Source organism: Paroedura picta, chromosome 13 (assembly GCF_049243985.1).
Source record: "Paroedura picta isolate Pp20150507F chromosome 13, Ppicta_v3.0, whole genome shotgun sequence".
In the NCBI taxonomy this organism is placed as follows: domain Eukaryota; kingdom Metazoa; phylum Chordata; class Lepidosauria; order Squamata; family Gekkonidae; genus Paroedura; species Paroedura picta.
Window position 1 is genome coordinate 10398977 of NC_135381.1, and position 27752 is coordinate 10426728.

The following is a 27752-nucleotide window of genomic DNA, read 5'->3' on the forward strand; positions in this document are numbered from 1 at the left end:
GGGTCCCCTCTCTCCCTCAAAACACACACACAGACAGACATACAGAGACACCTTTCCCTCCCCTCCCCTCCCCCGTTTCCCCCTTACCTGTTGGTTTCCCAACCTCCTTCCTGCCTCCTCCCCCCTCTCTCACACACAAAGTCACACAGAGAGAGACTTTTCCCTACTCTTACCCCCTCCCATATCCCCCTTTACCTATGGGTTTCCCAACCTCCCTCCCTCCAAGCAAGGAAACACACACACCCTCCCTCCCTCCCCTTCCTGTTTACCTGCTTTGACCCCTGTGGGTCATGCACGCATGCATACCTGAGTACAAGCACATGTACCCTTTGGGTACGGGATAGGTTTTATTTAATGCCATGTAGGGCTGTATTTTTACGCATTTTAATTGGGGGGAGGTTATTAGGGTCTTGTGTATGGGAACTGTTTGTAACCTACCACGGGCCAGCTTGCTGGGCCGTCAATCTAAATAACAACAACAACAACAATAATAATGTTCTTCAGTTGTGTACTGTTTCCTCCTTCTTACAATAATCCTGCAAGGTAGCTTAGGTTGAGAGAGTCCCGAGCTCAAGGTCAGCCAGAGAACCTTTTCTGCCCATGGGAGATTTTGAACTCTGGTCTCCCCAGTCCTAGAGCTAAAGAGCCCCAGGCAAGGAGTTTTGTCCCTGCAAGTCCAGACCTGTAATTTGCTTCTGCAAAGCAGCCCTGCGAGGGGAAAGACTGAACTCTTTATCCTGTGCCACGGCCCTGATCTGAAATGGCCCAACCCAGGCTGCTTTTGATTGAGAATTGGGGATGCAAGCACTCAAACTGAGCCTGTTCCAAACCAACCCAAGGGAGGCGTTTTTGATCAGAGGCACGAGGAGAAGAACTGAACCCCTGGCTCCCTGACCACAGACCCATTCCTGCCTGCTGTTGCTTTGGAGGACAAAATTAAATGCCTGGAGAACACTCAGAGAACGATACTGTTGCATGCAGTTAATCCCCTAAACCGTTGTTCTAATTGCCGCTCCACATTGACTCTGGTTACAGTTGGGTGACCACCCGTGGAAGAGGAGAGCCTGGTGTTGTTCCCCCGTAAAAGAACCAGCCCCGTTGGGTTCTTTTGTGAGCAACAGACTGGCCGTACGCATTTTGCCCTGTATCTCGGATCTTTTTGCCGCAGGCATGACCTATTTGGATAAAGCACCCTTAACAAAGCACACTTAACTTTACTCCGCTTTGCTCTGCTCTGGTTCGGCCTCACTTGGAGTACTGTGTTCAGTTTTGGGCACCCCAGTTGAAGAGGGATGTAGACAAACTGGAGCGTGTCTAGAGGAAGGCAACAAACATGGTGTGGGGATTGGAGACCAAGATGTATGAAGAAAGGTTGGGGGATCTTGGTCTGTTTAGCCTGGAGAGGAGACCACTGAGAGGGGATCTGATAACCATCTTCAAGTATTTAAAAGGCTGCCATGTAGAGGATGGAGCAGAATTGTTCTCTCATGCTCCAGTGGGACGGACCAGAACCAATGGGATGAAATTATTTCAAAAGAAATTCCGTCTAAATATCTAGAAGAAGTTCCTGACAGAGCGGTTTCTCAGTGGAACAGGCTTCCTCGGGAGGTGGTGGGTTCTCCAACTTTGGAAATTTTTAAACAGAGGCTGGATAGCCATCAGACGGAGACCCTTTTTCTGTGAAGGCTCAAATGGGTGGCAGGTTACAGTGGATGAGCGATAGGGATGTGAGTGTCCTGCACAGTGCAGGGGGTTGGACTAGATGACCCAGGAGATCCCTTCCAACTCTATGGTTCTATGATTCTAACACCTGCTCTACCATGCAGAGAGTTTTTGCAGACTATTGGCTTGTGCTTTGTTCCAGATATGGCATAAGGTTGCAAGTCTTCCCTGGCTGCTGGTAGGAGGTGTATGATCACAAGCTCCAGGTTGGGAAACTGGAAGCGATTTGGGGACAGAGCCTGTGGTGGTCAGCGATCTCAGTGGGAACCAAGAGCCAGCTTGGTGTAGTGGTTAGGAGTGCAGACTTCTAATCTGGTGAGCCGGGTTTGATTCCCCACTCCTCCTCCGCATGCAACCATCTGGGTGACCCTGGGCTCGCCACAGCACTGATAGAGCTGTTCTGACCAAGCAGTAATCTCAGGGACTCCTTAGCATTATACAACACTAAGGTCTCTGCCCAACCCAAATCCCGCCCATGCCCGGATCTACCCCCAAAGACTCCTGGTTCATTGAAACTTAGGGGAAATCCTGCCTTGCAGTATAATGGCATGATGCAAATTTTTGCTTTGAAATAGACTGCATGCTCCAAACATCACTCAGGAAAAGTTTCCAAGATATACGGCACGTGTAAGGAGGGAAGGCAGCAGGGTCTAGCCTGAATTGATCGGGTCTCACAAGATAAGCCAGGTCGATATTTGGAGGGGAGACTTCCAAGTAAGACTCCGCAGAGGAAAGCGCTGATCAGCCACCTCTGCTTCTCACATGCCTTGACAGCCCCTTGCTGGGGTTCTGCACACTCTTTCATGCACAAGATCAACCCGCAGTAATTCCCAAATGTGCCGGTGTCGGCCGTTAAAAAAAACGCACGGCTTGTTTATGCAGCAAAAGTTCAACTTTCCTCCAGGGCTGAAGAAAGGAGGCCAGCGCAACCGGTCCTTTCTGGATGGAACAGTCTCACACCGGCCTTTTAGTTTTTCCACGGGCAATTAGTTACTTCGGAGCATAACCATTAATCTGCGGACAATGGCTCACGCTGTCAAATAAATCGGCAGGCGTGAAAAGGCTTGGCGTTAAAACACATCCCCATCGCTCTGAAGTTAGTCATAATGCGGGTTCCAAGCAATAAACATGGAAGGGTCTCCGGACACGCAGCATAAGCGAGGACGGGAAATGCCACCGATTGCTATCTGGAGGTTTGCGGTTTGTTAAGGAGGAAGCGGGCTGCTGTCTTGTGTCTTGTGGCTGCTCAAAGGCTCATTCACCACCACCAGCATTTTCCTTCCTTGCGGGGATTAGTGGGTAATAGCCTTCCGCGGGGCTTTGGCGCGGACGGAAGCACAAAGGACCGCAAAGTGCTCTGTGCAGGCGGTTTCCTGTGTGATTCACAGTGATAATGACAGCAGAGAGTATCTCCTAAATTCTTGCACAGACATTTTCAGAGACGTGGACGCAATATTGTATTCCTGTTTTGAGTTGGGCGAATAAACTACTATCACCGGGGAGGTAAAGTTTTCCAGTTGCTTTGGAGCACTTAAAAAAATTGCTGGTAAAATCTGTATGCTTCTTCCCGTCACCTCTAGGAGCACGTCTAGCACAGTTCAATTTTTTAAAGAATGTGGCTGCTAGGAGCAATGATTTGGGAACACCTATGAAGAGCTTTCTCAACCCTGGGGTTTCTTAATGGCCTTGGAAGGGTTTCCCAAATGGGTGGGAATTTATATATATGGTTTCACAAATAAAAATTTGTTGAACATTGATTGACTAATATGACCATATATGGTCATGTCAACCTGCCCTCCCCCTCCCAAATTGGCCAATGATGGGCCTGGAGGGGTGGGAAGGGAGGGGCCCTGGGTGGGCGTGTCCACAGCTCTGCTTCCCAACCATATTCTGCACGATTGCACAACTTCTGGGGCTTCCCGAAGCCTGAAGAACGTTTCAGGGGTTTCTCGATGGTAAAAAAGTTGCAACAATAGTAAAAAACTAGTGACAATAATAGCCACTCCTATGCATTTTTGGATTGTTTTTAAATTAATACATTAGTATTAATTAAGCACATCTGTAAATGACATAAGCGCCTTTGCTCTGTAGCAGGGATACTCAAACTGCGGCCCTCGAGATGTCCATGGACTACAATTCCCAGGAGCCCCCTGCCAGCGAATGCTGGCAGGGGGCTCCTGGGAATTGTAGTCCATGGACATCTGGAGGGCCGCAGTTTGACTACCCCTGCTCTGTAGCATGGGCACATAATGCTGATCTGCTATCACACATACTGCCTTCTCTGTGGTCAAGAGGCCACGAAGGCTGAAGCTAATCGGCAAAACTCGGGATTGTGCAGTGAGCCATCATCGACGACAACCATTAGTACAGGATGAAGTCAACAGAGACAGGTGGGAACTCTTGGAGATTTAGCGATATAGCCTGGGGAGGATGGGGATCTCAGTGGGACACAATGACACGGATTCCACCCTCCAAAGCAGCAATTTTCCCCAGGGGAACTTATCCCTGTAGTCTGGAGATGAGCTATAATTCTGGGCGATCCAGATTGTTAAGGCTAAATGATTGTTGTTGCTGCTGCTAACATATTCTGACTTATGGCGACCCCTAGAGGGTTTTCAAGGGAAGAGACATTTAGAGGTGGTTTGTCTTTGCTTCCCTCTATGGAGCAACCTTGGACTTCCTTGGAAGGGTCCTACCCAAATAATAACCAGAGCTGACCATGGTTATCTTCTAAGATCTGACAACATTGGTCCAGCCTGGGCTGTCCAGGGCAGGGCAAAATGGCCATTGCAGTGACTGATTCTTATATACGAGATGATACATTTGGAGTTGTATTTTCCCGGCAGTGACTGTCTGGCTACTGGCTCCTTCGGAGGGTTACAAGCATGCTGAGTGAGTTTGGAGAGGGGGGTGGGGTCAGGGATCTTGATGACATAGGGGATGTTAGAAGGGACATACAGGGTGTCAGGGGCCGGACCGGGGTCAGCAACCCTTTATAATTAAAAAGCCAACATTCAGAGCCAATTAAACTTATAATTAAAGAGCCAATTAAAGAGCCAACACTCGGAGCAAGAGATCAACAAAGAGAGCCCGTTCATATAATTAAGAATATAAACTAAATATTAATGGAAACGGACACGTTGGTTAATCGGTCCAGAACCTTTCTATAGTCTGGATGCTGGGAGATTTAGGCAGTGGCAGACACAAGGTCTCACAATCAATACACACAGCAGCGCCCACACCATTGTTTTAATACAAGGGTCTAAAATTTATGCGTGGCCACGTGGCACTTGATTACCGGCAGCTGTTCATTACCATCATTTCCCTTTCGGTCAAGCATCTCCAAGAAAGTCCCGTAAAGTTCTCTGCCCGTAGCTCCCCTTACAATACGCATTCTCCTAGTATCCCTGCTCCAACATACCTTAATTTAAAGTTTTAAGAACAGGAGTAAGCATGGTAGGTGGAAGCTTCTTGCTGTGGTACAGAGGATGTGGAGGGCAGTGTGTAGGAAGGTGTCCCTGGAGGGTGGTCTCCATCTTCCTGTCTCCTGTGGCATGGCAGGGAATCAAAGGGTGACGAGTCCCACTGGCCGTCTTCCCTGCAGCACAGAAAGTAGCTGAAATCCTTGCAACAGCCCTGCCTGTGTCAGTGTTTCTGCCCACCTGTAGCACATCTATCTTGTGGAGAATACACTTCAGGCTAGCAGGTGACCTCCATCTCAGTTACAGCTGCCGGCCAATCGTTCCCTTTTGTGGCGGACTGTAGTTTGATATCGCAGGACGGTTGGTTTGTGTTGTGTTAGTGGCGGAAGACAAGGCCCTACGCTTGGAGAAAGTGGCATTTGGCTTATGTTTAATAAGGTTGCCGGCTCCAGGTTGGGAAATTTCTGGAGATTTGGTAGGGTGAAGTCTAGAGCAGTCAGGGTTTGGAGAAGGGAGGGATTTCAGTGGAGTATACCGCCATGGTGTCCACTTTCCAAAGGATCCCTGCTCGCCAAGGGAACTGATCTCTGTCGCCTGCAGATCAATTGAAATCCCAGGAGATCTCCAGCCATCACCTGGAGCCATCACTTAATCAGTGAAGCCGATGGTAGAAGATGGCCTCCTGTAATTGAGGAATCTCTTTGTCTTTGAATGAGATGCCAGTAGAGTTTGAAGAATGTGACATCTCTCCTGCAGAGCGGAAGGGGAAGGGGGAATGTGATTGATTTGGAATTCAGAAGGACAGTCCGACCGAGGGGGGACTTCAGGTGGAGCACTCTGACCTGCGAGTCTTGCATGGGAGATTTAACCCATGATAGCAGATTGGCTCTCTTACAAGAGGGTCTGTTTGCATCTATTTTTATTTTATTTATATATTTATTATTACATCTTTGTACCACCCTCCCTTACAGCTTAGGGCAATTTACAACATAGATTGGTATACATTCCAATACGCAACGGTATAACACATTCAGGGGATCAGACTTAGTTCAATGTTCAATTATATCAATGGCATTTTACCATTTAACGTTGAGCATGACCCAACACAACACTAACATTTAACCATAATTATTAAACTTTTGACCCGAACCCAGATTGGTTGGCTGAAGATTTTGCTCTCCTTGTACGTTTTGTGCTTAAACATTACCCAGACTTCCTAAGTCTTGAGTGCATTCCCCATCATAAGACAACTGAACCGAATTATGCTGCCTGGGTAACTTCTCACTGCCAGGGAAACAAGGAGCCCATAACTGTATTTTTCCTGTGGGGTCATGGAAATCGATTGCATTCAGATGTTTTTTGAGTCTGCAAACATATTTCCTCCCCTCCCAGGTCATGATAAATGTGAGCAAGTCAGCCATGTGCCTGAACATCCAATGTTTATGCGCTTGCTATTCAGCGGGTTTCCCCATGGCCTGGGCAAAACTGGAAGCCCATTGGGGCATTTTGTACACCATTGCTTCTGGAGCTTCCAGGAGAGATGGAATGACGGCATTTCAATTTTCCATTCTGGGGGAAATGTCAGTGGTTCCATTTCTCTTGGATTAGAAGGGAGAGTCACAAATTAGCTGGGGGGGGGGGGAAGAGCTCCCAAACCTTCAGGGCTCTTTTCTCTGCAGTATTTCAATCCCCTCCCTCTCCTGGCACTCGGCAGCCAACAGTGGGACTATTGTTAATAGATCCTTCATCCATCATCCCCGTAATGAAAATAATTACCTGCAAATCACGAAAGGTCTCTCACTGCTTTGTTCGGAGGTTACAATCCCTGATACACTTTAATAATAATTTTTTTGGTGATGAGCATGTTAAAGAAAGTAATTAAATGCCTCCGCCATCCTCTCTCCCTCTCCCTCTCCCTCTTCATAAAATAGCGGGATTTAATTGAGGCCAGCTGAAAGTTAGTGGAAGTAAATCGCAGATGATAAAGTGGAGGTTTTAATTTAACTTTAGGAAGTCACCGTAATTGCCCGTGCGTTTGGCTCACAAAGGACAAGGGGGAGAGACGCGCATGGCTCGTTGGTATAATGTGATTTACGGATGAGCCGAGTGGCTTTGCTGAAGACGGGGGGGGGGGGGAGCCTCCTTGCGCTTGTATAGACCAGTGTCTGTCTGTGGCTGTCATTAGAAAACTTTGCATTAAACTCCCAGCTTCTAGTTTCAAAACGTTGATTCCTCAGTGGATTCCTTACTGATTCTGTCTGTGAAATGGGGGCAATGGTGCCCAGAACCCAAGAAACCAAACTCAGCCCAAGCAGTCTAGAACCCAGTCAGAACAATCAGTCTACGCTTTCTGTCCAGAAGGGCATTCCAGAGTCACCATCCCGGCCAAGATGACGCCGTACACAAAGTCCAGAACCGCAATCCCCCAGGCCTATCTAGTAGCAATCCAATCTGAGAACGATAAGTTCAATAATGACTGTTAGTCATGACAGGCCCTGCAGTGGATGACCCAGGTTGGTATGATCTTACCAAGGCAATGGCAAAACCAGCTTCAAACATCAGTTGCTTTGAAAACTATGGGGTTGACAGGGATTGGTTCACCTGGCGAACATGACTGCTTTGGAAGGCAAACACCATGGCATTATACCTGATGAAGTCCTTCATAGAATCATAGAATCATAGAATTGGAAGGGGCCATATAGGCCATCTAGTCCAACCCCCTGCTCAACGCAGGATCAGCCCTAAGCATCCTAAAGCATCCAAGAAAAGTGTGTCTCCAACCTTTGCTTGAAGACTGCCAGTGAGGGGGAGCTCACCACCTCCTTAGGCAGCCTATTCCTTCCTTTCACCAAGCCATCAAATCTTCCTCAAATCTCGTTGTTCCCAACCCTGAGCCAGCAACCCTACATAAGAGAGTCTTTTTGCTCTTTATGTAGTACATTCTCTGCAGCCTGTTTTTGGTGAATCTCGTCGAGCGTCTCTGGGAATCAGAACAATAAAACCAGAGTCCACTAGCACCTTTAAGACCAACAAAGATTTATTCAAGGCTACTCATTTGAATGAGCCTCTTGTGGCGCAGAGTGGTAAGGCAGCAGAAATGCAGTCTGAAAGCTCTGCCCATGAGGCTGGGAGTTCGATCCCAGCAGCCAGCTCAAGGTGGACTCAGCCTTCCATCCTTCCGAGGTCGGTAAAATGAGTACCCAGCTTGCTGGGGGGTAAACGGTAATGACTGGGGAAGGCACTGGCAAACCACCCCGTATTGAGTCTGCCATGAAAACGCTAGAGGACGTCACCCCAAGGGTCAGACATGACCTGGTGCTTGCACAGGGGATACCTTCACCTTTACCTTACTCATTTGAATCTGGGAAGAAGAGTCGTTCCTAAGCTGCAAAGGGGGACTCGGGCGCTGCGCAGGAAGTTGCATGCAAATGTAACCTTCTGAAATTGCACGTAATTAAAAACACCTCCACCTGTATTATTAAAATAGGATAGCAAAGCAAACAGAAGTGTTCACAGCCTGTATAAAAAAGAACTCCGGAGCGTGTTTGCTGAAGGATTGATGGGTATACATAGTAAACCCTAGGGGTCACTGCCGGTGGCTGGAGGTGGTCAGATTTCAGTGGCCCAGATTTATATTCCTGCCAGATGGCATTTTGGACTTGGAGAATCATATTGAATCTTCTTTTGGTACCCAGAGCCTCTGCCTTCTGGAGAACTAGTGCCCCTAGCCACACCCAAATAGCCTGCCTATCTGTCCTTCCCTAGAGCACCCAATGCATTTATTTATTCCTACCAGTGGAGACCTGCAAAAACTGGATGGAAAAGCGTTATCCGAAATGCTGCAGAAGCAGAGCAGGAAAGAATAAATGTCAGGCCTCTGGACATAAAAGAGATTGTGTTGGAAATTTTTAAAAAAGCACTATTTTGCAGTTCTCAAGTCAAAATGCAAGAGTCTCTTTGGGATGGAAGTTAAACAATGAGATCTGTTTGTATTCTAAGGGAGGTGCACGATCTTCCCATGTTGCAGCTGTGGTTCTTTTAACGGTGTGTTCAATGGCTGACTCTCAAGCCAACCAGCCAGAGTGTCTGTAGAGAGATCTGGTTGAGCAAGAGCAAGATTCCCGCCACCCCCAAAGTGATATTTTAATATCCTCTGTTGTGTTTTAAAGAAATTATTGTTTGGTAGTTTGGTGATAGAAAGGGCTGCCCCGTCACAACCGATTCATGGCGACGTCGTAGGGTTGTCAAAGCCAGAGACGTTCACAGTCGGTTTGTCATTGTCTTCTTCCATGTCACATCCCTAGGTGGTCTCCCATCCAAGTACTAGCCTGCGCCAACCTTGCTTAGCTTCCAGGATCTGGCAAGATAGGACCTGTTTGGGCTATCCAGTTCAGAGTTTTCGGATTCCGCAGCCAATCAAAGACTTACTTTTAATCTCTTTCCATGCTTATCTTACACCGCTCCGGGAGAGGTATAAATAAAGCAGTAAGGGGGGTTGGGTGGGCCCTGTCCGGGATGAGGAAAGGAGCCCATTGGCCCTCAGCCCAGGACTGACAATCGGGGGAGCTAATCGGGAGGCATGAAGCGCCTCCCGATTGGACCCCCCGATTGTCAGCCCTGGCTCAAAGGGCCAATCTCCACCTCCCTTGCCCAAGGGGCCAATTTCCACCTCCCGAGGGAGCCTGTTCCACTGAGAAACCGCTCTGACTGTCAGGAGCTTCTTCTGGATGTTTAGACGGAATTTAGAATCATAGAACCACAGAGTTGGAAGGGACTTCCCAGGTCATCTAGTCCAACCCCCTGCACTATGCAGGACACTCACAACCCTATCACTCATCCGCTGTCACTTGCCACCCCCTTGAACCTTCATAGAATCAGCTTCTTTGTCAGATGGCTATCCAGCCTGTTTAAAAATATTTCCTCATAATATTATCATTCAGTAATATCACACACGCATATCTAACATCATTATTCAACCCTGGGCGGTGGCACTGATTTTTATCACTCATCAGTTAGCTTTTTCTTCCTTGCCCACAGAGATGTTTGCTTTTTGTTATTAAAAACGCTATTCGGAGTGGTTGTTTAGCGTCCAAAGCGACACTGTTCCCATGATCCCCCCCCTCCCACTGACTGCAATTTCCCCCTTCAAAATAAAATGCACCTCTCTCTAATTAACATTCTGTAAAGTTTATTTCCTGTATGCATCCCACAGGTTCTCTTATTACCACCATTTTCTAAAAAGCAAAACTTCTGCCTGATTTGTTTGGTGATTTCCGCATGTTTCAGAATGTCTGTTGTGTGTGAAGTGTATGGACGTGAAGTATATGAAGCCACTTTATGTACACACTTACAAAGACAGGGCCGGTTTATCCGTGTAGCACATGTAGTACCTGTAGCACATGCTATGGGCCCTGAACTTCCAGGGGCCCCTCATTCATTCATTCATTCATTCATTCATTCATTCATTCATTCATTCATTCATTCATTCATTCAATTTAGGGCTGAATTTCTCTCCTGGATCTTTATTTACTTCTCCTTTGATTCCTGTCTTTCAGATACGCTTTCAGTACCTCGCTGGTCCCCGCAAATTCCTCGACGAGATCTTGGAAACTCAATTAAACATAGGTAAGATGGTGAATTGTATTTTTCTTAATCTTCTTGAGAAGCTGCGTAGCTCAGGGGAAAGTCCTTAACACTAGGGGTAGTCAAATGCTGGCAGGGGCTCATGGGAATTGTAGTCCATGGACATCTGGAGGACCACAGGTTGACTACCCCTGCTTAACACCACTTTTATGTCTCGGCTTAGGTGTAGAGCAGACATCAGGCTGAGCTCAGTGGGTGCTATTTCGGGGAAAATGTTCTTTGGGATAGACATACTTTTCCCTAACAAACTTAACAATACCACCCCGTTCTCAAGACGCTTTCAACCCAGGAAAATGTCCTAGGGGGGCAAAGACACCTCTGCACATGGTCCTGGCTGCTGCTTAGGCACCGCATATGTAGGAGTTGAGGAGGACTCACAACTCAGCTGTGATTGTGTTGCTCCGGACACAAGCTAGGGACTCCAGTCGCAGTCTGCATGCTTTACGAATGGTCCATCAGAACCCCTCACTGCAGCCTACTGGACTGACAACAAAGCAAAATTCTGTTAATTGTTAAGAGTCTGGAGCCCAGAGAAAAAACTTTGAATGGTATCAAAGAATCAGAAAGGAAGGGAGAAGCTGAGAGCAGGAGAACTGACACAATGTCCTCTGGGGCAGGATCGAGTAGGACCAGGGCTGGTTTATCCATATAGCACCAGTAGCACATGCTATGGACCCCACGCTTCCAGGGACCCTGCATGGTGCCATGGATCAGGACCATAGCCTCTCCCCCCCTCACTTTCCCCTCTTTACGGAAACTTGGGGTGACACCCCTTTCCATTTTGGGGGGCCCCTTCATCCCCAGTCTGGCCACTCCCACCGCCGTTGTACCCCACAAATCCGTAAAACACTCCTGATCAAGACACTCGGCCGAAAAGTAATCAGCCTGCTGCAAGAGACGGTGGGGTGGGGAAGCCGGTCACCTGCGGTCACGCTAAGAAGCCCTAATCAGCGGCGGCACGTGTGTGACGGTGGGACGAACCAGCCGTGACAGCAGGGCATCCATTAACGGACCTCTCGCCTTTTTATAATTTAACAACCGTGGTGCATGTGCACGATGAGGATTGCAGCCGTGGCGCCGGAGGAGGGCCACTTGACGGGACCTGCATGCTTCCACCCCCGACTGGGCCAATAGCTCCACTTGTGTGGGCAGGCGACTTAAGTCGGGGAAAACAACATTTATCCCTGTCTGTGGTTTCTAGGCCAGCGCCCCAAAGACATCTGCACGAGCAACGCTGTGGGTCCCGATTTGCAGCGGTTTCCGTTAGCGTCGTCTCCCTATTGGTCCCTTTGGCAGCAAAGCCTCCTTCTGCAAAAAAACCCGAATTGTTCTAGGCTGTCCAGTGACATCCCTTCAGGAGAAGGGAGAATGGGACCCCTTCCCCTAAAATGCACACACGTTCTGGCAGAAGAAGTTTGGTGGGGAATGTTTCTTCGGGGTCTGCTTGGCCTCTGCACTTCACCGCATTAAAATCTCTAACCCAGCACCGCTGCCTGCTGATAAGCGGGGGAGTATTTGTGAGTGTGTGTGTGTGTGTGTGTGTGTGTTCATGCACTCCGGGGTGCGTGTGTTCGGCAACCTCCTCCAGCTTCAGATTTGAACCAGCCCCTTATAACAGCATTTTCATTCCGATGTCGCTTCAGATAACTATCCGTTGATAAAAACGGCTGCGTTATCGGTGGCCTACTGACCTTAAATCTGTTTTGTGCAAGCAGCCCTCCTCCTGCCTCTCCTCTCATGTATTTCTTGGAAGAAATGGGAACAGGGAGGCTCTCCCCGGGACGAAGAGCCGGCTTGCAGGCAGCTCGGAGCTGAAGGCAGCTCTCGGCTCTCTTTGGCAAATGAATCACAGAATCATAGAGTTGGAAGGGGCCACACAGGCCATCTAGTCCAACCCCCTGCTCAACGCAGGATCAGCCCTAAGCATCCTAAAGCATCCAAGAAAAGTGTGCATCCAACCTTTGCTTGAAGACTGCCAGGGAGGGGGAGCTCACCACCTCCTTAGGCAGCCTATTCCACTGCTGAACTACTCTGACTGTGAAATTTTTTTTCCTGATATCTAGCCTATATCGTTGTACTTGTAGTTTAAACCCATTACTGTGCGTCCTTTCCTCTGCAGCCAATGGGAACAGCACCCTGCCCTCCTCCAAGTGACAACCTTTCAAATACTTAAAGAGGGCTATCATGTCCCCTCTCAACCTCCTTATCTCCAGGCTGAACATTCCCAAGTCCCTCAACCTATCTTCATAGGGCTTGGTCCCTTGGCCCCAGATCATCCTCGTCGCTCTCCTCTGTACCCTTTCAATTTCATCTATGTCCAGGCTGCTTGGGGGATGATGCTTTGGAGGGCAAAAGCCCTCTTGCAACCTCGGGGTTCAACTCACTTGTGTTGTCTCTTGAAGCACAGGCTAGCCAAATGGGAGGATGTGTTGCACATCAGCACTGGCTGCCTCTGCGTCTCCAGAGACAGTTCAAAGTTCTGGTTCTTACCTTTACGGCTCTAAATAGCCTGAGGACTGTTGTCCCTGACTTTGTTGGCAAAGTTGAGATGGGTGATGACTAAAGATGGGGCATTTTCAGTGGTGGCACCTTGCCTGTGAAATAACCTTTTCTTGCATACTCACCTGGCACCTGTGACACCCCCTTTTAGATGGCAGGCCAAAATGAAAACTTTTTACCCAGGCTGTTAACGAAGGTCTTTTTAATCTCTTTGCATTGATTCGTAGACCGGTGGCTGTTTTTATCTATATCATCTTAGGCTACTTGATGTTTTTGTGGTCCTTTCTCAGCTTAGCTCTGTGTCTAATATTTTTGATTCAAATGCTTTAGCTGCGAGCTGCCTTAACCTCGCCTCTGAGCAGTTAGCATTCAAAATTTCTAAATAAACGCAGACGTGCACAGCTCAAACACAGAATGTGTAGTGTTTGGGGAAGGATGTAGCTAGTTCTTCCGCTCTGAAAAAGGATTCAGGATTTTATTAATACAGTCAAAAACCAGCCAAGAAAGTCCCTTTGGTGATTTGGTTATTAACTTACATCTGATAAAAATGGAAACATGGATGATGGAATATAAAAATACGGCAACGGTGAAATTACCCATTTTGTTTAGATAAAGCTGTCCGTTTTCTTGATGCTAAGAAGCCAAATTTTGCCACTGCGTCTCTGAAAAAGGTTTAGTGGGTTTTTGGAATTTGCATTTCCCTGGACTCCTGCATCCAGGGGGATAGAAATCCCCCCCCCCATACACACACACAGACATATACAAATGCATTTCTACTTTTCTCTCTGCGTGGAACATCCAGAAACACCCACACACACACACACACACACCCTGTAAGCACCGCAGATAGAAGGAGTGTTGGATCGGACTTGAGAATGGAAAAATACTGACTGCTGTTCTGCAATCAGTTTAAGTTTTTACGTTTTAAGTAATTCAGTTGTATTGCTTTATTGTATTTCTGGTTTTAAACTGTTGCACGGTGCCCCGAGACCGCTCTGCCGGGAGGGCGGTTCCACAAATCCAGTCAGTCAATGCCAAATCTTTTCCCTGCAGAAGGACACGGAGTCAGAATTCAGAAGTTGATAAGAAAAACTGTTCAGTAATTCGGCACTGGAATTGGCTGCTTAAGGAGCTGGTGAGCTTCACCTGGCTGGTGGTCTTTAAACAGCGACTGAACCAGGGCTGATTTATCCATATTGCACATGTAGCATGTGCTACGGCCCCATACTTCCAGAGGGCCCACAAGGTACCTTCCCCCAGGGTCATAGCCTCTCTCCCCCCCCCTTTCCTCTGTTCAAGGATACTCAGAGTGACACCCCTTTCCACTGTTGGGGGGCCCTCCATCCCCAGTCTGGCTGTTCCCACCACAGTTGTTCTCTGCTAGGACCCTACAAATCCTCAAGCCACTCCTGGACTGAGCAGATAATTATCCTGAATACTTTAGGCTGATCCTGCATTGAGCAGGGGGTTGGACTAGATGGCCTCTCTGACCGCTTTCAACCCAATGATTCTGTGATTCAGTGGCAGGTTACGCACCCTCTTCGTTCTGATACTTTGTCAAAATCTGCAATAAAGGGAAAAAAGACAAACTTTCAGGAGACTTTTCCCTGCAGTTCTAGATCACCAGCTAGTTTGCCCCTGATTCTCTTGTAGCTACTGCCTTGCGAGGCAGGCTGCATGTAGAAAGATCACCACTAGGGATGACTTGGGAGATGGGGCGGCTTGCCTGTTCTTTGACACTGGCCAGCGTATTCCGTTTTTGTTCCCTGGAAGAAGCCGAGAGGAAGAAGCCGAAAGACACTGAGTGGGGTCCGTTGTGGATTTGGAGGAGTATTGATGCAAAATATCCCGGGAAACTCTGCTTGAACACGTCCTGTGTCTAATAGGCTCCAATAGGGTTGAAAAACAGGAGAAACTTTAACATATTGTGGTTATTAATGGAATAGGGCAAGTGATCAGTTGAAACAAGCAAAGATTTTGTACTTTCTCACTGCATTGCTTCCTGTGTATATAAACTTTCGAACTATGAGAAATTCGAACTTTTTTTTTAGCTCTTTTCTCCCTTTCCCAATTCCCAGTGCTCTTTTAGCCATTTTGGGGTATTGCATATGCTCCGAATTCCCTCTCGAGCTACTGAACATCTGGAAGAAATCTGCATAATGGGTTTGTTCTTAGGCATCACTAAGAATTTCCGGTGATCATGGAGAACAGGGAAAGAAGGTCTGGAGAGTTGAGAGCAACCAGGTTCACCAAAGAACAGGTGCTCCTTCTTGCAGGGAAGTTAACGGAGGACAATCTCTTTCTTTCTCTCTCACTGCAGGTTTTCCACCAAGTATTGGATGTCTCAGACGTGCACCGTCTGCGGGAAAGGGATGTTGTTTGGGCTGAAATGTAAAAACTGCAAGTAGGTATTTTATTCCTATCAGCTCTGCGGTCTCCTAATTGAAACAAACAGCAGCAATTGACGTTCTGGCTTTCCTCGGTCTTCCACATCTGACCCATTCTGCACGTGTTGGCTAATGCGCTTTCCGTGCATTTTGGAAGTACATTATCCTGTTCTGCACAGGAAAATCCAGCTGCAAAAGCACACTGAAAGCGCATTATCTGACAAGTACAGAATGAGCCCAGGTCTTCCTTTTTAATGTGGCTCTTCTGAATGATTCTAAAGGCCCATTGCAACTGAGGAGCATAACTGTGTTATTTCCGGCTTTTTAAACAAAATGCTATTCAGGGCCAGCCCTGTGTGTGGTTCATTCTGTAAATACAGAATTGTTCTGATTTAGCAGTAACAAACTGATGGGTTTTCTTCCCCTTGTCTCGCGTTCTGTCAGGTTAAAGTGCCACAACAAATGTACCAAAGAGGCCCCACCGTGTCACCTTCTGATCATCCACCGTGGAGGTAAGAGCATCTGCTGCATTTCCAAAGTCTTCTGAGTGACTTTGCAGGCCGGGACAGAGGAGGAGGATGAAAACGGCCTTTTCTAGCTGCATTTCTCTGTAGATGGATAGAGTTTCTAGCCCCGCGGGGTCACGTTCCAGGCCCTTTCTCTGAATTTTCCATTTCCATTAACTTTTTCAGCTTCCATTCCATACACCAAAACAAAAGCTTTTTGCTTTGGAAAGGGTATGGCCCCATTAAGCCCAGCCTGCTCCCGGTGTCCCAGCCAGCAAGCGGCAAAGCACGGCAGATATATGACACTGCCCTTTATCCACTCAGACCATCGGTCAGTCTCTCCCACTGGCTTTTCAAGGTCTCAGGCTGAGAAAGGTCTTTCCAGGCGACTGCTGTCTCAGAATTTTGGCGTGTGTATGGTGGAGCCAGGAGCTCTGAGCCTTATCTGGCAGCGTTCGGAGGTGGTTTGCTGTTTCCTCACGCCGTGACCCCTCATGTCCCCTGGAGGAACTCCACCCAAATTCTTGGAGGTTTCCCATCCAAATACTAGCCTGCTTGGCTCCTGAAACCTGATGAGATTGGGCTTTCTGGGCTATCCAGGTCAGGACTCTCTTCCTTACTGAGACTCCTGAACTTCCTTTGCTGATTTTGGAGGCCTTTGGAGAGGGGCTGTTGGCAGGCAGAGCCCTTCCGGATCAGTCCGTGACATTTCCAGTTAAAGGATCTCCGATAGGTACTAGGAAAGAGCATGGCCTGTGCAAGACCTAGGAGAGCTGCTGCCGGTCAACAGAAGAGATGTAGCTGAGCTAGGAGGACCAATGTCCTGGCTTCATAATAGGTAGCTGTGTATGATAGAGCAAGGGCCACGAATTGCAAGGTTCAGTGCATAACCTTGCAGGTGGTCCCTGGTGAAATCCCTGATGTTTCCAGTTTGAAAGAAAAAACCAGGAAGAGTAGTCGTACTGAACATAAAGGGCAGTGTCCCAATTTATTATGCCTCTTGGATGGTGCCCTAGACCCTGGAGATCACAGCAGAATCAGTAAAGCTGAGATTGACGGGCCAGTGATCTGGTTTGCTCTAAGGTGGCTTCATCTATTCATATATGCACCAGCTGTTTGGAACTAGGGTTCCTAGCTCTGGGTTGGGAAATACCTGGAGATTTTGGGGGTGGAGCCAGGAGTGGGCGGGATTTGGGGCAGGAAGGGGCCTCAGTGGAATATTATGGAGTCCATCCTCCAAAGCAGCCATTTTCTCTGGGAGAACTGATCTCTGTTGCCTGGAGACGAGCTTTAAAACTGGGGGGGGGGGGGGAGAATCCCCTGGTCCCACAAGGGAACTGATATCCCTATTTGGAACTTCTCTGCTCACAGAAGGCCACCTTGCAACATCTTCCTGCTCTTTATGTTGACTATACAAAGCAAAGGAACAAAACCAGATGGGGAGCCCATGATGCTGGTTTTTGAGCCATTCCTACCTGCTTCTGGACAGTCTTCAGGGGTGGTTCTGTGTAGAGTATATGACAGTAGTCTAGTGTGAATGTCTCCTAACATCAGTTACTGTGAGGACATCAATCTAGGCTGCAGAAGAAGAACAATGGCATGAAAGTCTTCACTTGCTGATTTCTGCAGATCCATTTTCTGTTCAAAGCAGAGAAGAAAGCCAGGCTCTGTCTCTTCCCTCCTGGTCACTTGGCAACCTTAAATGTGCTGAATCCATGGTGTGTGTCCTTTCTTTTTGCTTCCATAAAGGGGCAACAGCAAGCATTTGCATATCTGGATCTGCTGTTGCTACGATCAGTGCTTCATTCCCTGTAGGGGACAGAAGATTCACGGGTCCCAGAGGAATTTTTTCCACTTGAGGAATGACTTCTCTTTTTCATTAAGTGTCCCCTGTGTGGGAAGATGGGAGGCTTTTTAATTACCAATTACCTGGAGGGGAAAGACTTGCCAATCGGATCTCCTAAAAAGAAAAATCTCACTTAGCTCTCATGATAGCACTGCTTTTTTCGCTCGCTAAACGCAACCTCTGCTGGGAATATTTTGAGGGGTGTGGGTCATTAGACACTTTGAATCATTCAACGCTTTTTAATTGGTCATTAAACTATTTTAATTAGTAGCTTATTTGCTTATAATGAGACGTCTTCAGCAGCACATTAAAAAAACTATTGTGAGGCTCAGATGACCTCAGGATGGGCAGCCTTTAAAAAAAATCTATATTTGGCTACTTGGAACCAGCTTATCTCCACCCAGTGCAGGTCCAAAGCAGCCGACGATAAGTGATCATCCAAACAGCAGCAAACGACCAACTAGATCTATCAGCCAACTAATCTGCAGGGGAGGGGAAACTCTCCCTGTAATGGCTGCAGGCTCTCGTTCTTGTGGGTGGGGGGGACTTGATATCCAGAGGTGAGGGTCACAGAGGAAATATGGTCAGCCAGGGGCCCCACTAACATTAAAATGCTTTTCTGTCAGGTTTTCAGGACAATAAACTGACCCAAAGATTGTTGATTGTTTGCTGGATGGAGCTTGGGGGTTTAACAGCAGGATTTTGTTTCCCAGTTTTCTGAATTGTTCCTATCATCATCATAATCATCATCAGGGGCCAAGGCCACTGCATTCAGGAATACAATAGGCACTAGATTGGGGAGGTGGGGTGCAAGAACTCTGCAAACAGTCTCCCCATCCCTCTGGGGCCTGGAAAGGCTGCAGGCTGCAGGGAACTCATCAGCAGGAGCAGGAATCTGCAGCCTCCGAACCTCAGAAGGAAGTGGAAGGAGGAGGGGGTGGTCAGGAGTGGGGGATGGAAGGCAATTGGCTGGCTGCTGGACAGACAGGCAAGCTGGTTGGAGGAGAAGGAACCCAGGGGCGGGACAGCTGCCTGAGTGGCACTTAAGATACACTCCTCCTCCTAGCCCTTACCAGAAATATTAAGTAGAACATATTATTATTAATATTAGTATTATTACCACCTTAGGATAAGCTAATATTACAGAGAGATATTTCTAGCAATGAGGATATAATTGATATTCCAATAAGAAGTAAACGGAGTCAATTTCCCCCAAAACCAAAGGCGGTGAAATGAAGCTCCTTTGGATTCTGTCTGTAAGATTCTCCATTGCAGAGATCTCCAGGGCGTTGATAGACCATGCTTTGATCATAGGGATCATTTGGCAACTTTTGGTACTTTGCACACGCTCTCTTAGAAGCAATTAACCAGCTCCCAATAGCTAACCGAATGGTTCCAGAGAGTGTGTTTTTCCCCTCCTATCTGATTTAATAAACCAGTCCCAGAGTCTAATCCGATAGGAATTCTGACTACTTGTGGGATGATTGGTAATACTTGAGATGTGTAATTTTGAGCATAATGACATTGCCAACAAAGATGAAGAAAGCCTGCTTGGTCCGGTGACCTTTTCCTGCAATTATGTGCAGGTGTACAAAACATTCTAATGCAACTGGGGCCAAATGCCAACAAGAAGTCACTTTCTCCTGAATGGTTTTCAGCTGCAGGAAAAGAGAGGGTTTTGTTCTTCCTTGTTTTGCTGCATACCAGCGGGTCTACAAGAATGTGCCAACAGCAAATAGATTGTTTAAAAATCAGCTTTATTTGAAAAAGAAACGTGGCCACCGTAAAACCCTAACGAACAAGAAGAACAACAGCTCCTGACTCAAGAGAAGACCAGGAAAAAAAAAACAACAACCCACAGAATTCATTTTCGCCAATGAGAATTTAAGCATTTTGAGAAACCCCCGAAACCTTCTTCAGGCTTTGAAAAACCCCAGAAGTGGCACGAAGGTGCAGAATATGGTTGGGAAGCAGAGCTGTGGACATGCCCAGGACTCCAGAGGACGTTGTGTGTCCAAGGATTAGGACTGATATGAAAATGATGGATGCTCGTTGCACAGAAAGTTTGCTTCCTACCAAAGGCAGCCCCCGCTCCCTCTTTGGGCAATAATTTGGGGAAAGCTCCAACATATTTTTAGGGTGAGAGCAGGACTGATTTCTGTCACTCTGATTTGTCTTTTTGGTGTTGTCATGTAATTAAATTTGATACCCCATCACGATCATCTGACTGACGAGATCAGGTAGATGGCATGAAAGGAACTGTCTTTAGTTACATAAAAATGTCATCTAGAAACTAGTTAGAACAGGCTTTCTCAACCAGGGGTTCATGAAAGCCTGGGGTTTCTTGACAGCCCTGGAAGGGTTTCCCGAACAGGTGGGAGTTAATTTATTTTTAATGCATTTTTTAATATGTTAAACCATTTTTTGTGTGACATGACCCCTCCTCCCAAAATGGCCAATGATGGACCTGGAAGGGGTGGGAAGGGGAGGGGCCCTGGGTGGGCGTGTCCACAGCTCTGCTTCCCAGCCATATTCTGCACGATTGCACAACTTCTGGGGTTTCTCGAAGCCTGAAGAACATTTCAGGGATTTCTCAATGGTAAAAAGGTTGAGGAAAGGCTGCCTTAGAAGGGCAGTGGTAAGCTGCAAGGTTTTTGGAAGACTGTTTTGAGCCTCTGAAATTCCATCCTTTGCACTGAAAGCTTTGACATCCCCACTGCAGAGATGTCACTGGTTGACATTTTTTTGAGTACCGGCAGAAAAACAAATAGTCTTGAGACACAAAACCAGGTCCCGACATGGATCTGAGCTGTCACTGACATCGAGAGCAAATCCATCGAGCCCTCCCCTGTTGGGATTCTAAAGGCCATCAAGGTCAGCTGTCTGCTGGAAAGAGCGATATAGCACAACTATCATTTGCTGGCCAAAACATCCAGAAGCGAACCCACGTCATCAGCGGAGAACAGCAACTCTTGCTATCTATCCTTGTGCAAACGTCTTATTACAGACTTCCTTGTGAGCTGTCCTGAAGGCGTAAGTGGTACAAAAATGGGAGATCTCTCTGGGGAGAAAAAAACAAATAAATCAGTAACAGATCAGAAAGCCAGAGGAGAGAAGAACGGCACCAAGGGCCTGTTGTTGACGGGAGCAAACGCAGTGGTCTGAATGGTGTCTGAACCAAAGCTCTGCATCGTGACCCAACCGTTCAGTATATTAATTCTCCATCTGGAAAGGGCAGCCAATTTGTTGGATGGCACCGACTTGTTTCTGGACCGTTAAGGTTGTAACAGACTGTAAAATATTACGAATGGATCTAATTCCGCTCGGCGCGTGCTGACTGACCAAATGGTAAAGGGAATTGGGGTCTGTGTCGATGAAAGGGCAGAGAAACATGCCTTGGAAGATGACCATGCAAAGTGTTACATGCACAGGGGGGAATCATTATTCAAGGCACTTGCCTTTCTCCGGAACAGACTGATCTTGTGAATTAAGAAAGCAGCCCAGGCTCCAGAAAGTCTCGGAAAGTCTCGGAAATAAGATTCTGGAGCCAGCCTAGTGGCCAATAAAAGAGATTTTGCTGTTGATTTAAGTCTGTATTAATATGTATAAAGTTAGATCCTCATGTTTGGTGGTGATGGATTGGCTGGCAAAAGTGCACCATTTTGATTGGCTGACAAAAGCGCTCCTTTTTAATTGGCTGACAAAAGTGCTCCTTTTTGATGGGCTGACAAAAGTGCTCCTTTTTAATTGGCTCCAGAAAGTCTCGGAAATAAGAATCAGGCACGTAGCTGTGTTGGTCTGAAGCAGCAGACATGGGTCTCAAACTTGGAAATGAGGGTTCTGCTAGGCCTGGGGCTGTCTGAGTTTTACCCTGCAGTTGGAACATTCAGAGGGAGAAGAGGAAATTGCTAAAGGGTAGAACATAATTGTTGTATATAGGAGTCCTAGTCGGAGGTTCAATCCCTGGTATCGCCAGTTAAATGAATCTATAGGATTAGAGCTGGGAAAGAGCTTAGCTAAGAACCCGAAGGGCTTCTGCTGTTCAGAGAGGCTAAACCAGGGGTAGTCAAACTGTGGCCCTCCAGATGTCCATGGACTACAATTCCCATGAGCCCCTGCCAGCGTTCGCTGGCAGGGGCTCATGGGAATTATAGTCCATGGACATCTGGAGGGCCACAGTTTGACCACCCCTGGGCTAAACATACCCAAGGTCTGAATGATGCTCATATTGTGCTCATATGTTCCCATCAAGGGTTCAGGGCAAAGGAGGAGTTTGGGTACTAATTTGGATGTGGATAATGAGGAAAGGGTCTTGGAAAGGGTTCCTTTAAACTCATGGGCCGTGAACACGTGCTGCGTATTAAAGACTTGCGTATTAAAGCCTTGATCTTCCCTCTTTCTTTATTTCTCCTCCCCCGTCCTCCTCCCTTTTTGATCCAGCAAGACTAGTCCGGACAGAATCCGTGCCGTGCGATATTAACAACCCCTTGCGGAAGCCTCCCAGGTACTCAGACCTGCACATCAGCCAGACTCTTCCCAAAACCAACAAAATCAACAAGGTGAGACCTTTCGGAAAGCTGCTTTCTTTGGAACATCCGCTCCGATTGAGGGCAGCGACAGTGGTTCTCACACAGGCCATCTAGTCCAGCCCCCTGCTCAACGCAGGTTCAGCCCAAAGCATCCTAAAGCATCCAAGAAAAGTGTGTATCCAACCTTTGCTTGAAGACTGTCAGTGATTGGTACATTGGCACACAGGGATAAGAGATTTAAGCCTCCTTCGCATGTTATTTCCTGGCCTGAAAAAGTCCCAAGAAGCCGCTGTCCCCTTGGGGGAATGTTAATGGATCCATATAAGTTTCTCCTGCAAGGCATATACTGGCTCTCTGGAGTTCTTTCATGTTGAGAAAAAGCCATCTGTATGGCATAGTCCTGATCTGAATCAGACTCCAAGGCATCTGGGAATTTGCAGCAGGCATCCAGAAAGGTATCTATTGAACTTGTGAACTGAATCACAGTTGCAGGACGTTGGCGTTGCCAGTCAGAGTAAGGTAGGCATTGGGACGAGCCTCAGAGGGGGAGGGTGTTCAAAAGGCAAAGGGCCACCACAGTAAATGCCCTGTCTTTAGTCACCACCAGCCCTCACTTGTGAAGAATAAGGACTCAGGACAGGGCTTGAGAGGCAGTTCTTAGCTGGAAGTCTGAATAGCATGGAAGGGCTTGGTAAGCAAAAGCCGGAACCGTGGATTGAATCCAGTAATCTATGGAGTCACCATGGTACAGGTGTGACATACATATTCCTCTGGAACAGTCAAAGGCCCAGGGGCTGCCCAGTTAGCAATGCGCACAGCCAGAAATATATGTCCGTATATCCCCTTAGGGTATTTTCATATATGAGGCCTCATACGTCTTTCCCTATTTTGCTCAACTATTAATTGGATGCTCAATTGAAAACCTGGCAGAAGCACAGCGAATGAGCATACTCGCCAGCGTAGGTAATCACGTTACAAAAACGACCGGAGCATGACTGGTTTAAACCCCACGTGCGGAAAGGCTCTAAGTCTCTTTGTCGCTGACGCAGCTAATGATATTCCTGTCTGCAGGACTTGATTTGCAAAGCTGCAATTTTGCGGGGAAGAAGAGGCTGGCACAGATGAGCTGCTTTTGAGATCTGGGTATTGCTTTGGGGCCAGAAACCACCATACCGATTCAGGAGGAATAGTCAGTAGGGGAAGGGTGGCCACACAATCGTGCCTCTCTGCCAGCCGCTCCTTACACTTCCTGAGCAACGTTGGCAGCTGGTAAAGCATTTTCATCAACTGGGCTTGAAAAGTTCAAGCGGAGGCTACCCAAATATGAAAAAAATCTAGTGAGAGGCCGACTATCACAGCTACGTGAAACACATTTCTGCTGTGGGACTCTATAGTCCTGGCCCCCTCCCTTTCTGACACACACACTCTCCCCCCCCCCCAACTCTCTCTCCCATCTCACACCTAGCTCTCCTTCCTGGCCCCTCCCCACTCGATCCCTCCCCCTTGGGAATGCATCTGCCCTGATCACTAACCTTGACATTTTTATTCCCTCCACTATGTTTTCTAACCAGAGTTGAACCCAAAGGTCAGGTAACAGAATCAGAATCACAGAATCATAGTTGGAAGGGGCCATACAGGCTATCTAGTCCAACCCCCTGCAGGATCAGCCCAAAACATCCTAAAGCATCCAAGAAAAGTGTGTATCCAACCTTTGCTTGAAGATGCCAGTGACTTTATAGCCTTATAAACTCAGCTGGTTATTCTAGCAAGGCTCTTGAATCAGCCAAACAATTTAATTATGCTGCATGTTTATTGGCTATTTGATGATTCTGACTAATAATTTACTGCTCATTTGCTCTCTCCTTATATATGTAGTCTGGCGATTTCCATTTCATTGTCTGAAGAAGGGTGCAGCACCTGCAATATCACACCTTGAATAAAAAGTTGTTGAACTCAAACTTTGTTCTCCTGCAGAGCTACAGTCACTCACTCCTATAAACGCCCTTGGTTTAGCTCTGACTCTTGCAAAAGCAGCAGTTCTGTTAGTTCTTTCTGTCCCTGCCTCAAGTCATGGGAGATGGGAGGAGGGTTGATTTGCAAAATTTGCAGGTGAGGCTGTGCCCCCATGGCACAGAGAAAAACAAGATTGCCAGCTAATATCTACTGATCTGACGGCCCGGGGCCAGCCTGTTATTGCCTGACCTGCCTTTGTGTTTTTTTCTTGCTGACGATGCCAAGGGAGGTTTGGCTCCTTGACCTGCTGCAGCCGAAATACTGATTCAGTGCGTGGTAAATAAAAAAAGAATATTACAGAAGCAGCTACAGGAAGAGCTGTCACCATTAGGGTCTCATAAACAGAACAGGAGGGAGCAAAAGTTTGAGAACTCATTGGCATATTATTATTATTATTATTATTATTATTATTATTATTATTATTATTATTATTATTATTATTATTATTATTATTATTATTATTATCTTTCGATTTATTGCCCGCCACTCCCTTACGGCTCGTGGCGGGTTACAACATTTTAAAACCCCCAATAAAATCCATTAAAACCCTCAGCAACAATTACAATATAACATTATCGGTTAGCAAGCTAACCTGGCAAGATAGGCTAATCAACCTCCCCCTCCTACTACAAGCAGGTGGAGAGGGGATACTGATGGTACTAATCCCCAATCTTCCTGCATTTCAGGCTGTAAAGATCTTCCATTTCACAAATCTACATCGTGTGGTGGTTGGCCTAGGAGTGGGGAGACCTGGGTTCGAAATTCCACTCTGCCATGAAGCTTAGTGGTCAGTCTTGCCCAGGTTATTGAGGGGGACCACGTGTTATGCTTGGTGTAGTGGTTAAGAGCGGCCGCTTCTAATCTGGCGAGCCAGGTTTGATTCCCTGTTCCTCCAGGTGTGGCCAGCTAAGTGACCTTGGCTCATCACTGCACTGATAGCCCTGCTGTCACAGAGCAGGAACACCTGGGCTCTCTCAGCCCCACTTACCTCACAGGGTGTCTGTTGTGGGGAGAGGAAAGGAAGGTGATTGCCAGCCATTTTGAGACTCTTTCAGGTAGAGAAAAGCAGCTTATAAGAATCAACTCTTCTTCTTCAGTTATATCAGGGCTCTCTCAGCCTCACCTCCCTCACAGGGTGTCTGTTGTGGGGAGAGGAAAAGGAAGGCGAATGTAAGCCACTTTGAGACTCCCTCGGGTAGAGAAAAGCGGCATATAAGAACCAACTCTTCTTCTCCTTCAGTAATCTCAGGGCTCTGTCAGCCTCACCTCCCTCACAGGGTGTCTGTTGTGGGGAGAAGAAAGGGAAGGTGATTGTCAGCCACTTTGAGACTCCATCAGATAGCGAAAACTGAAGTATAAAAAACAACTCTTCTTAATATTATCTTTCAGCGGTGTAGAGGAAAGACAGGATAGCTAACTAATAAGTCATACATTTTTGATTCCCCTCTAGTTTGTTCGAAAGTGTGTACGGGGAAAAGGCCGCCTGTGTCTCGTCATGGAAACAGGGTACCGCAATGAAATGAAAAGTGGAGAAAGGGGGTAGAAGGGAAACTGGCACATGTTCTCACTTTGAAATAGCATCTCCCAGTTTACTTGCTGGTCTGTTCAGCCATCTGCTGGGCCAGAATTTTGCAGATGGCTCTTTGGGTTTCCAAGCGTGTCTGCCAATTGAAACCTCAAAGGAGCTGATATATATTTCAGCAAATCTGGTGGTGGCGGGGGACTGTAGCCTGTTGGGGGTTGTCGAGGGTAGGTTGGCTCAGCAGGAGAAGTTACAGAACAGGTGTCTTTGGGCGAACGAGGATGGAGGCCTGTTTGAACAATACAAGTCAGCATTCTGAAGAAGGGAGCAGGGACCCGGGAAAGCTCCTACCCTGCCACCAATTCATGCCTCCTCCCACCTTAAACTGCGTCCTGCCCCCCCACCCCACCCCTCCCCAGTCCTTCTCAACTCTGCCTGTTAATGCAGGAGATGATGTCACTTCAGCCCCAGTAGAGAGGGCAAAGTGGATATGGGAGAAAGCAGGTTTAGGAGGCCGATTTTGAGTCGAAAATGAGCTGGAAGGGAAAGAGTTAAGCAGGCTGCCTTTGCTTTCCCTTGCTCCACCCAGACGCATTCTGCTGGACATCACTTTAGGATGGAAGAAATGGAAGCGATAATCACGGAGCCCTGCATGATATGCCGCTTGAGTCTTCCGCCTCTTTGGATAAGTTTGGCTCAGAGTAATGTTTTTTTCTGGAATTCAAGCTTCTCCCCATCTCAAGGGGGAGGCAGTCTTTTGCCAGCCCTCCGAGTTGCCATGAAACCAGTTGCTAGAGTCAGCATCTCAAAATAGAGGACCCCGATGTGCATATTATGCAAGGCTTATTTGCATAGATTTGCATTCCACCTGTGTGCGGCATTTGTGCAGGCTGTTCTTTCGCGCGCTGACTAATTCCTAAACTCTGTCTCTGTGGCCGGTTTTCCAAAGCAAACTAAACTGTAGGAACGAAGGAACACAATTAAAGATGTACATCACAGGCTTCTTAGGTATTCTCTTTGGACATGGCCCTTCCGTGAGTCCCTTTGCTATTTGAACCTACTGAGCAAAACAGAAGTCCAGTGCCTAAGATGCAAGACTCTATCCCGTCTGGGCACTATTTAGATCTGGATTCACATCATTAATAACTCAAATTATATTTAGGAATTGGTTTGTTATAATCACAGTCTGATGTATTGTTCTTGTTGACGGTCTATGTGAATTGCCCTGAGCCTTATGGGAGGGAGGTATACAAATGTGACAGACAGACGCAGGCAGGCAGGCAAGATGGATGGATAGATGGATGGATGGATGGATGGGTAGGTAGGTAGGTAGATAGACAGACAGGCAAGCAGGCAGGCAGGCAGCCAAGATAGATTAGATGAATAGATAGGTAGGTAGATAGGCAGGTAGAGAGGCAGGCAGGTAGGCAAGATAGATTGGATGAATGGATAGGTAGGTAGGTAGGCAGGCAGGTAGAGAGGCAGGCAGGCAGACAGGCTGGCAAGATAGATCGGATGGGTGGACAGACGGACAGACAGATAATATTTGGAAATTGAGGAAGAGAGAAATTGCTCTTTCATTTGTGGCTCATGCTCCTTCTCTGAGGCACAGTACAAAACAGAAGGGTGTATATATAAGTCGGAGAAGTTGTACGCCTGCAAA

The 27752-nt window shown here is 47.3% G+C and overlaps 1 protein-coding gene across 2 annotated transcripts in view; it reads left to right on the plus strand.

The window, feature by feature from the left end:
• Positions 1–27752, plus strand: part of KSR2 (kinase suppressor of ras 2) — a 177237-nt gene that overhangs the window by 81473 nt on the left and 68012 nt on the right. For both annotated transcript variants that reach the window (XM_077307487.1, XM_077307489.1), the window contains exons 6-9: positions 10700–10769; positions 15607–15690; positions 16118–16185; positions 22466–22584. In XM_077307487.1, coding sequence (XP_077163602.1) covers positions 10700–10769; positions 15607–15690; positions 16118–16185; positions 22466–22584 — 341 coding nt within the window. The remainder of the gene's footprint in view (positions 1–10699; positions 10770–15606; positions 15691–16117; positions 16186–22465; positions 22585–27752) is intronic.